At 38.0% G+C, this 12,106-nt stretch overlaps 1 protein-coding gene across 1 annotated transcript in view; it reads left to right on the forward strand.

Annotated features, from left to right (window-relative positions):
- The window catches only part of LOC129116521 (vasoactive intestinal polypeptide receptor 2-like), a 46,066-nt gene that overhangs the window by 14,931 nt on the left and 19,029 nt on the right, over nucleotides 1-12,106 (forward strand). The window contains exons 2-3 of the mRNA XM_054627375.1: nucleotides 4,566-4,653; nucleotides 8,767-8,872. Of these exons, the coding sequence (XP_054483350.1) occupies nucleotides 4,566-4,653; nucleotides 8,767-8,872 (194 nt within the window). The remainder of the gene's footprint in view (nucleotides 1-4,565; nucleotides 4,654-8,766; nucleotides 8,873-12,106) is intronic.

Consider the following 12,106-nt stretch of genomic DNA (forward strand, 5'->3'; position numbering starts at 1 on the left):
TGTGTGTGTGTGGCGTTTCGGCGCTGACCAAGGTACTGAAACACAGCCGTGGAGACCGACAGACAATGATTCAATCGAACAGGTCTTTCATTTTATGTTGACAAAGGCTAAATTCTATTTAGTTATTCGTGTGTTTTGAGGCTTACATATGAGCACATTTAGTTTTATGGGCTGTTGCTGTCATTTATTTGGTTATTTTGTGCACAATTTTAGCAGTTTTCATTTAAATTTAAAGAAAAATCCTTGAAGTCTGCACACAAAGACACAACGACAGAGTTTTATCCAATACAACCTGCAAAGAGAGAAAAAAATAACAGTTTTCCTTTCAAAAAAGGCATTCAGGGTTTCCCTAAAAATATCAGTTTTACAAAATTATAGATCGATTGCGTAAGAACTTCCTGGTAGTTATTTAAAAACTTAGATTTCCTCCTCTGCACATGTCAGTGTCTGTCGGTATTCAGATGTTAACAATTAGGTGCTTTCATTGCATGCATCACAGGTAGAAAAGAAAAAAGAAACGTATCATTGGATTTGGATTTTAAGAAGAGCATATTCAATCAATTAAGCATAATAACAAATTGCTGCCCTACTGAAAGCACCTCTCCCACTTCTACAGACTTTGTTTGGTGTTTCGTTTGGCTTAGTTGTAAGATTGCTGTCATTTCTGTATAAACGTGTGTGTGTTGACTATGAAGTAGTTGTACAGAACAGAAACTCCTCTTTGCAGTACCACATCAAGCTCTTAAAACACCCCAAAACCCTTTGCATGAAGACATCAAAGCCCGTTGAAGTTAAAGACTGAAGATGAAAAAAGAAACCGAAACAACCTCACATGTTTCCATTCTAGGAAAATCCCTCAATGCCAATTTATTAAAAAAAAAAAGATGTAAACAGTCTCAGTGTGGTGCTGCATGTATAATTCCTTTCATTTGTTTTCGGATAAATCTGCACAGAATCCTTCATTTAACTAGTGGTGCAACGGATCATAAACCACTCATTTTAACCCAAACAACGATCTTTTCCTAAACCCATCAAAGTTCTTCCGTGGCCTAAAACTCACCAAGTAAACCTAAAAAAAACTAAGTAAACCTACGTTTGAAGTTCATTTTGAAAGGTTCTACATTTTATATTTTATTATATTTTATACAACTACTTTTATTATTGAGTTATTTATAGTTCAATGAAAATGAACTAAATAAAACTCAGTTAAAATAAACCTGCTTTGACAAAAGCTTCAGTCCGAATAAATTAATAAAAGTGATGCACTGTACGCTTCTTTATTCCACATCTGAACATTTTAAGAGAGAATATAACAATATTTTGAGTATTTCAAATATCCAGAAAAAGATAAGATAAGATAAGATAATCCTTTATTAGTCCCGCAATTTATTAAAAAAAAGCGGGGAAATTTGCAGGCTTACAGCAGCAAAGAGGATAGTGCACACAAGAGACATAGCAAAGAAAGACAAGATAAAAAAAAATAAAATAAAAAAAAAGTATTATAAATAAGCAACAAAAACAGTAGAAAAACACAACAACTGAATATAATATTTACAGACAGAAAAAAAACTATTTTAACTATTATTGCACAGTGTTTTTATTGTCATGTGTCATGTGGTCTCCAAAAGGTCATCCATTTGGTCAGTGAACCTTTTTAAGTGGCCCGTACTGTTCATATTTTCATGTTTGCGGGTGTAGCGGTAATATCTTTTCAAAAGAAAAAGCTGTCTGCTGTCTTTTTGTATTTAGGCCACAGAAAGCAGCGAGGCATAACTCATTATGATTAAGCACAGCGCTGCGATTCCTCATGTGCATGTTTCTCACCAACAGTTGCTTTTGTGCCGTGAGCACGAACGTTAACACAATGAGAAGACCGAATATAATAGAGGCACTAGAAATATGAACAGGTCTCTTTGGTGTCGGTGTCTCCTAGTTGTTTCATAATCTGGTTTGAATGAAGGTTTATTCCACTTTAACTCACTTACATAAATAAAAGCATCAGCTAAATTGACATAAATGGGACTGTAACAGCTCATTGAGCGAAAACACTAGTTTTTTTCTCAAAATAGGACATAAAAAGACGAAAAATCAATTATGTTTTAGTCGAAGCCTCGAGCCCAATAATTGTAGACAAAAGTGACAAAATCATCGAACAGATATTTAGTTTCAGTTTTTCAAAAGATGGCTCAGTATTTTTTAAAACAGCTCATCCCCGTAGTTTATAATCAAACAAAAAGAGCTTTTACTCGGGACTACTTTAAGCGGCGGATTAATCCACATTTTGGAGCTTGAAAATTTGTTTGAAAATGTATTTAAATGTGTTCAAAGTCAAAGGTCACGTTTAATGCACATTTTTATCTGTTTACACTGAAATCTCCATCGTTCTAGCAGCAGCGGCTGGTTTCACTAGAACATCCGTTGCTAGTAGCAACAGAATGCTGTCTTGACGTTTCAGCCGCCATCTTTTTATGTACTCTCTAAATGAGTCATCCTCCGTTGTCTAAAGTTTTTTTGTGACTCTTGTTTGCAGTTCGTTGAGAAGCTAACAATTGTGCTAGCTGTTATATATCGTACACATTTTTTTTATTTTCTCTTACTCTGTTTATTATGAACTTTATGCACCAAAAAAACCAAACCCTGTATGTGAAAACCTACTTGACAATAAACCAACCTGTGATTCTGATAAAGAAATATTCCATCATATTCAGAATTTGGCTTTTAAAACACCCCCATTGGTTTATTTATTCATGTTGAGTGTCTTAGCTCTGCTCTGATGAACCACGAGGACTGAAACCCCTCAGTGTTTGTGGAAACCCCTCGAGCAGATGGTGGAGCAGCGCCTCAGAACCGACTCTTGAGGTCGACAGACGTAATTCTCTGGATCCTTACAGAGTCTCATTTTTATTTACATGACTTAGATTTGGAGCAAATGTGGCATGAAAGTGGGAACAGCATGCTTGAGAACCAAAGGACCAGTAGAAGTCTTTGGAGCAAGGCACTGAAGCTTTGAGGTCTAAATCAGAAGGAAAGGATGACCCAAATAGTGTCAAAAACTGGGTTTGCTTTAATAAAAATAATAAGAATCACAACTTTAAAGAGCTTCTCTGGAAACAAAACTCATTTTGTCCCCTTGTATCTGTGATTTCATGATCAGAGGTGATAGTTGGTTTTCCTTTAAGAGTCAATGAAAGCTGACGCTGAACCGATCTGCCTGTTAACTCCCAAAACTCAGCTTCCAAAATATAAAAGATAAATCAAGGCAACAAGAGAGCTGTCAGAACAAGATTATTACCAGGAAATACATGAATATTATCGCTCTCCCCTTCCTCTTGTTATTTGTTTTTCTGAATGATCCTTTTTTTCTGACTGCAATAGAGACCAGATGGTGTTAAACTAATATATCTTGGCAAAATATTATATTTGGAATCCTACAGACGCAGAAACTCTCACTGAAATCATTTCATTTGTTGGAGGTCAAACACGATGGCTGACAGATGTCAGTGTTAAATGATTTTCTCCAGGCTTGAATCTTGACTCACGAGTCTTTGCTGTCATCGCTCGTCTTCCTCGTTCCCATCCTCCATGACGTCTTCATCACCCACTGTGCAGCAAAAATGTTTCAGTGATGAGGCAGAGCGTGAAATCATTTCATATTTTGTTCCCCAGTTGGTATCTAGTTTCTGTTGGTTGATGTAAGCGCCTCTTGTTGTTCTGTAATGCTGCACTGGAAATGGTGAAAATGAAAAATTCCAAAAATATAGTATTGTATAGTTTTCTTCAGCAGATGACTGTTGAAAGCTGTTTGGAAAAGGGCAGGCACTTTTAATAACAATCTTTTAATACTTTTAATAAATTCAGTGCCAATTTCTGATTTGAAGAAATTCTCTCCATTTCTGATATAACGGATGCTTCTGCAGCATTTAATCTCTTCAGGAGCCGCCACTTTTATTTGAAGCTGCATTCTCTCTAGTGTCCACCAGGGGGCGACTCCTCTGGTTGTATAGAAGTCTATGAGAAAATGACTCTACTTCTCTCTTGATTTATTCCCTCAGTAAACATTGTAAACATGAGTTTATGGTCTCAATCTCTAGTTTCAAGTCTTCTTCAATACAGCATGATGTTCATTTAGTAAATGATGCTCCATTTAGAGTCAAACAGACCATAAAGCAGGGTGTGCTTTAGGGGCGGGGCTACACACTGATTGACAGATCTCACAGGTGACGTATATGGTGTCTTTACGTCACTTATCCACATTCCAAATATGGAAACTTCCGTTCATTGGATGCAATAAAAATCAACATGGATACAGCGTAATCCAACAAAACTCAAAGCTGAGGGTGATGTCATGATGCCTACGTCCACTACTTAAATACGGTCTATGATTTAAACCTTTATAAAACAGTACGTTAGACGAAACAATAAAAATAATCAAAGAACCAATTAAGTACAATAAATAAATAACATAAAAATAACAATAATGAAATAAAGCCTTGAAAACAGTAAAAAGACGACATCACGTAAAAGCAAATCAGTAAAAATGGGTTTTAAATAGTGATTTAAATCAGGTACCAGCAGGATAAAAGGATTATAGTTTTACAAGTGGGAAGTTTGGATTTACAGCTTCAAACATCTCTGGAATACAGCCGGTATCTGGTGAGTGTCTGCTGCTGCTTCTCCTGCTTTTGTTTTTGTCTGGACTGCAGATCTCACACTAAAAGATCATCTGTTAGATGGGAACCAGAAGGCTTGGCAGGCCAATCGCCCAGACCTGCTTGTTTCCCCAGCCAGCCTCTGCGGTAATATCTAATCCAGTGAGCAGTGATCAAAGCGGGGCAATGCGATCATCCCCTAGAGCTCATAGTGACGGAGTCCAGCAGCCACTGGTGCGCATCACTGCTGAGCGAAGCCTTCCCGGGGGAAACACACACGAGCAAAGAGGCAGATAAGATGGATTCATTAGCATTACTGAAGATCAGACGTGAACTCATGACAGATTTTTATGGATAAATATGTTAATTATTTATTCATTTATAAAGAGCCTAAATGGTGACGATGCACAACGTGTCTGTGTGTTGGGTTTTTGTTAAGACTTTGATGAGACTTCCAAGATGCTCAAAACGGACCGTCTTAATTATTTTAGTCTTCTGAATCTAAATAAGTGTTAACAGTCATGAGCTACAGCTACGTCAACCACCTTCTTGAGGTCGGCAATATTTTGCACGTACGCAAAAACCTGCTGATATAAAAGTAGGTGTCTTTCTCACAATATGAATGTAAAGCCGATGCAGAAGTGTCTTAGAAGTTGCATTCTCTCTACTGTCCAGCAGGGGGCGACTCCTCTGGTTGTATAGAAGTCTATGAGAAAATGACTCTACTTCTCTCTTGATTTATTCCCTCAGTAAACATTGTAAACATGAGTTTATGGTCTCAATCTCTAGTTTCAAGTCTTCTTCAATACAGCATGATGTTCATTTAGTAAATGATGCTCCATTTAGAGTCAAACAGACCATAAAGCAGGGGATGCTTTGGGGCGGGGCTACTGTGATTGGCAGGTTGAAAACCAAGATGGCGACGGCCAAATTGCTGAACTCAAGCCTTCCAAAAGACAGTCTTTGACTTCAAAACACCAAAGCTCTGAGTCAAAAAAGACATGAGATGAGTGGAATGGAAAAGAAATTTGAGCTGCTAGAAGCCACTAAAAGCAGCGTCGGACACAGAGTGATTCTCTCTGTGTGTGTGTGTGTGTGTGTGTGTGTGTGTGTGTGTGTGTGTGTGTGTGTGTGTGTGTGTGTGTGTGTGTGTGTGTGTGTGTGTGTGTGTGTGTGTGTGTGTAAGAGAGAGAGAGAAGCAGTGTTTTCATCCAGCTGTCACATAAATCTTCATCCACATTCACATGTAAATAAAATGTCAGTTTTGCTGGCTGCTGTAAAACACCAGTGACTCATCCTGCTGTGCATCCAAGTTGTTTTTCCAACAAGCTGAAAAAAAAACCGCTGTCAGGAAAAAATTGCTCCGATGAACAGGAAGCGATGCCGTTTCTGGTAGTAAATAGAAGAAGATCTGAGTGTGAGCAGAAAGAGACGCCATAACTGAGAAGCTTAACTCGGACCTCTTTACAGCACTGCCTCCACTGGTTGATTGACAGGTGACCTTTGGGGAAGTGCAGAACAAGAAATAGCAAAAAGGTTCTTGACACAAACTTCAACCCATCGATAAATTCAACATGCAACAAAGCCGGTGTTCCGATGCACTAAACAAACCTCAGCAGTCCATTAGACATTTCTGTTGTCATTTTTTACTTTGATGAATTAATTCCGGTTGCAAGTTATTATAAAATGTTTTTAACAAAGGAATTCTTCTTTTAAAACTATTTAGATACCTGCCATTATAAGTCAAGTTCCCATCCAAATGTATAATGCAAATATGCATTGATAATGTCGTAGTGCAATCCTCTGTGCTCCATTGTTGTTGTAGGGATGTGGACGTTCTTAGTCTCTTTGGGACTTCCCAACAACAATGGAGTTCAGCTACTAGATTATCAGGCTTTTTGAGTCCCAAAGAGATGCAAAACCACCACAAAGACACACAAAATGACCTTAAAGAGACAGGATTTAGTCACAAAGAGATTCAAAACGTCCGATTAGAGACACAAAATGACCAAAAAGAGACACAAATTGACCAAAAACAGACGCGAAAGTACCAAAAAGAGACTGAATTCATCACAAAGAGACGCAAAATATCCAAATGGACCAAAAACAGATGCGAAACAAACACAAGGACACGCAAAAAAAACCAAAAGAGACAGAATTCATCACAAAGAGATGCAAAACGTCTACAAAGAAATGCGAAACAACCAAAAAGAGACACAAAGAGACGACACGGCCACGTAAAAATGTCTACGAAGAGGTGGCAAATATAATGTGCCCCTGCAGAAGAAGAAGAGGATGAAACATATATATTACATTTGTATCGTGTATTAAGAGTCCATTTTCATTCCACTTTAACTTGCAGACTTCTTTCTCACCTCCACACATCTGGCAGTAAGTCTTTTTGGACAAACTTTGGACATCACAAGTAACAGTAGATCTAAACCACAGACACTGATATAAACTATATAAATTGTTTAACATGACCTGTCTATGTATTTGTAATGTTTATATTCTGTTTCCTTGTTTTTGGTTTTTAGTCATCTTGCCTGGTGAATTTCACAACGTTCTGCTGTTTGATATTAAAACAGTCAGATTCAGTGTGAGCTGCATTCAGATCAGTTTATTTCATTTGACAGGAAATCTGACCAAGTTCCTCACATTCAGGATTAAGGATTTTTGGGGGTTTGGATGCACCAATCATATTTTTGGAAATGCGTCACTATTTTCACATATTTATCCAAGTTTTACATGTTTTTTCTGACACCTGTCACATTTTTCACAGATTTTTTTACGTATGTTTTGCTATTTTCACTTATTTGTCACATTTTCCACATCATTTTGGGATATTTGTCACATTTAAAAAAAAACAATTCGGACATTTGTCACATTTTCACACATTTTCTGTCATTTGTCACATTTTTAAAAATCTTTTACATATTTTTGAAACATTTGTCACATATTTTTCAATCATTTCTGACATTTTTCTCAGTGTTGAGTTACATTGTGACGCATTCAACTCATGCAAAATCATTGTAACAAACACACACACACACACACACACACACACACACACACACACACACACACACACACACACACACACACACACACACACACAGAAATATGCTGATGGTAATATTCAAATATGTGGAGGACGGTTTGCTGTTCGTCCGGTATTGTTTTTTCAGAATCTCTGTGCATCCTCTGCAGGATTTATTTATTAGTTCATCTGCTTCTCCAGGTTTTAAACAACATGCACACACACACACACACACACACACACACACACACACACACACACACACACACACACACACACACACACACACACACACACACACACACACACACACACACAGAGAAAAGGGAGCGTTGGCTGGTTGGTTTAAGCAGCTTATCTCGACCGTGTATTAATCTGTCAATCATAACCTTGATTTCCCTTCCTGTGTATCAGCTTGAAATGCTTCTCTACAGTCGTTAACCTTTAACACTTATACATACAAAATATCGACAAACACATTAAGGAATAAAACATTTTCATATACTTTGTTGATTGCAGATGTTCTGGCATATTGTTCCGGTGGTTTGAGTATTGCTGTTTGTTGTTTCGTTGCATTTCTTCATTGATCAGGGGACAATGTCTGATTAATAAACTTGTTGTTCCGCCTGTATAGATTCATTAAACGTGCAGAATTTTCTCTAGGCTTCAGCAAAAATCTTAGATTTCAGCCTTTAAACAGCATGGTAGCATTAATGAACTTTAATAAAAGCATTTTGTTTCAGTACACATGGTAGTCTTAGACAGTAATGTAATAAAAACACCTATCAACACCCAAACACGCAGTCCTGCAGGTGGTTTTGCAGGATTTTGGGGAGAAATCTGGGTATTTAATCCAGAACGATCCAGTTTGTTGATATTAATATTAACAATAACTATATTTGAAAAAAATTCATATATATGTTTTTCCTCATCTTTAAGGCTGTATGAGTTCTTTAACCGATTGAAATGGAGAGAAAATACTTCCACATGATCTGCCAATAACGTGTCTTTCAGGAGATAATCATATCTTTAATATTGTCACTATACTGGATATACTTTTTGCTTCTTCCTCCACAGGTTGACGGGCGACATCCCACCTGTAACTTCATGTTGGAGGTGGAGAGAGACCAGGCGGAGTGTGCGAGGAGGCTGAAGGAGGAGGAAGCTGCCGGCGGCCATAAAGGTCACAATCACTCACTAAACTACAGTTAGACTAAACTACAACTCCACCAGAAGCAGAGACAGAACTTTGTGGAGCTCCAACTGGATCTCTCACCGTATTATTTCACTGATTTATAGTCATTCTGTTGGAGTTTTAACTCTGGATCAGAGACAAACTGCTCAGTAAATTATGTGACACTTTAGAAATAAGAAAATACGGCATGTCGGTATTTGTGTGTGTTACTATAAGCTGATATATTACACAGCCTATTGGGTCCAAGCACGGAAAGAAACACTTCTTATTTGCACATGCAGACAGATATGGTCGCAGACAGCGGCCTCAGCCCTCAATGTTTTTTATTTTGGTCTTTAAAAATTCATATTTTAATGTTTCAGAGCGGAGCTTTACTGAAAAAGATGTGCACGCAAAGCTGCAGTGCTTCCAGTGCAAAGAAGATGAAATATAAGCAATTATGTATAAACAATTTTTAAACTGAAGAGAAAAAGACGACACGCTAAGCTGCAGACATTTCTGTGTTTAAGAGGCTGAAGCCGACTCGGTGTTAAAGAGGGAAGATATTAGTGAGGATAAGTTTTTTTTTGTTTCTTATATGATAAAAAAAGATACAGCTTGTGATTTATTAAACTATATTCAAACTCTATACTGAACACAGACATCCGATTGATATGGAACTTCTCGTTTCACTCTAAGAAAGAAAGCAAATAAGCATATTTCCCAAAAATCTCACTAATATTTAATGACGCCATGCACACAAAAAGTCTGGTATGAAAAGTTAGTTTTTTTTTTCTATTAAACGTTTTTACAAAAGCAGTCATTTGACATGGAGGTGTCGCTGCTATCGTGATGAAGATGTTTAAATGTTGAGTGATATTTAACCCCTTTTCCCAGTAAGATGGTATGACATGTTTGGTATCAACAGATTCATATGATACCATTGGCTTCACACCATCTTAAAAACTGAAAATAAGTTGTTTAAAGTGTTTTGAGGTTAGTCAGGACTAAGGTGGAGTTTTAATGTTAACTCTTGATCTTTGAAAGCTCAAGAACGGCTCGGAATCAGAATCAGAAAAAAGTTTATTGCCAAGTAAGTTTCCACAAACAAAGAATTCGAGTTTGAGAGCAAGCTACCAACTATTTTTTTTATTTGTGTCCAATTTCACGATGCCAAAATGCCCATGTGAGTCTTTTACATTTTTATTATAACATCCTTCTAACAAAAATTGTAATAAGGTTAAATGCTATTTTGACGATGTCACATTTGATGCGTTGAAGTAAAAGAGTCGGCGTTTAAAGAGAGGTGATGGTGATTCTGTCATGCAGCACCTTTAAAAGAGAGTCTGTTTGTTTAACTCAAAGCAGGAAGGTTCTGGAAAAAGGGCAGAGCGCTCAGCCAGCCGTCACTTTGTGCCGAATAAAGAAAAAGAGAAACCATAAACCAGAGGAGGAGGATTTCCCTCCAGATGTGGGCTGCTGTTGTGCCTTTGGTTGTCTCTGATGTGTTTCTGTGAAAGCGAAACAGAGAAAAGGGTTGACTCACTTAGCGGGTACACTGATGAGTTTGGATGTTTTACCCCAGAGATATCCGCCCCCTCTCCGTCTGTTTCTGTCCTCTCTTGCCCTCTCAGAGTTGTTTCCTCTCTTTTCTTTTGCGCGTCCACTTTTTCAAATCAACGTTCTTTCCTTCATCTCTATTCTCAGAGCCGCACTTCCACACCTCAGTGTTGGTTCGGGCCAATTACAGAAAGGTCAGGACAAGAATAAGCTTCAGTTCTCACACTAGAAACACAATAGGAGAGATTTTTAGGAAGGTCTAAGGTCAGAGCAATTTCAGCCAGACAGCTTGTGTCCTCAGCCTCTGACATTCTTGACATTGAGATACAAAAGAAGAAAGACGGAAAAGAGGCCATAATACAAACAAGTAATGAAGGAAATGATGCACGAATAAAGAAAAAAGGAAGTAAAGTAGAAAAAGAAGGAAGGGAGGAAGAAAGGAAAGGACAGGGATGAATAGAAGGGAATGAGGAAAGTAAGGTAGCGAGGAGGGAGGAACAATAAAGGGAGAAGGACAGAAGGAAGGGCATAAAGAAAGAAAGGAAAGGAATCAAATGTAAAGAAGAGGAAAGTTAGTAAGGAGGGAGGAACAAGAAAAATAATAAATGGCATTTTTCAGACCAGTGTGACTTCCTTCAAACCGCAGGTACGTTGAATCTGGACGAACGTTTTGCATTTAGGCAGAGAGAGTTACAGTACAAAGTATATAGAGCTATCGTTGTTGAAAGAGATGTGGTATAATAGCGAGTATAAAGAGCAAGAAAGTCCTTTAAGGGCGGGAGTGGTGGTCGACCGGTCAAACAAACACAGGACTTTCACCCAGGAGACCACTGAAAGTCAACAACGACTTGACGCCTGTTATATAACGTTACATAAGAAAGTTATATATTTATGCTGGTTACGTTGTTATCGTTGTTATATTGTTAAGTTAGTATTTCAACTCAAACCATGATGTTTTTTCTGACCTTAACCAAGTAGTTTTGTTGCCTAAACCCAACCAATCGTTTCTCGATGTAAAGCCTCAGACCATGGTTCTTAATCGATTACTAAGGCTTATATCGTTAACAATAAGGCCTCTCACACACAACACACACACACACACACACACACACACACACACACACACACACACACACACACACACACACACACACACACACACACACACCTTGGCTCTGCTTCTTCTAGTTGCAATCCTTGAAAACAAGAAGAGAGGAGTGCTCTTTTTTGGTCCAAAAGTGGTCCATTCAGGTGCAGAAACAATAATGAACACTGCTGGGCATTAGCAAGCTTTTAAGATACTTTTTAGGGACAATTTAGTGACGAATAATTGTCTTATGGCTTTTTTATTGCAATTGAGGCTTTCAGAGGGTCTGAAGGGTCAATCAAGTATTTCGAACACTGTTCTTAATCCTGGAAAACATATTTCTGTCCATTTATACAAGATATGAATAAAAAATTATAAACGCTGTGGCTTCCCGACACTAAAAGGTTTCTTTTTGTAGCAGCTCTTCCTCCTTCACAGTCGGCTGGCTGGCTGTGTTTCTTTTAGCCGGGATGTTGGAGACGAGCGCTACGTTTCACCAACCGCACTGTCTCCAATCATCTATCGCTAAAAAATCCTTGTTGACTGTTCAGTTTGCCATCAGCACTTTTGCACCCATTAAGAGCTGCATGATCTAT

This window comes from Anoplopoma fimbria, chromosome 3 (assembly GCF_027596085.1).
Source record: "Anoplopoma fimbria isolate UVic2021 breed Golden Eagle Sablefish chromosome 3, Afim_UVic_2022, whole genome shotgun sequence".
Taxonomy (NCBI): Eukaryota; Metazoa; Chordata; class Actinopteri; order Perciformes; family Anoplopomatidae; genus Anoplopoma; species Anoplopoma fimbria.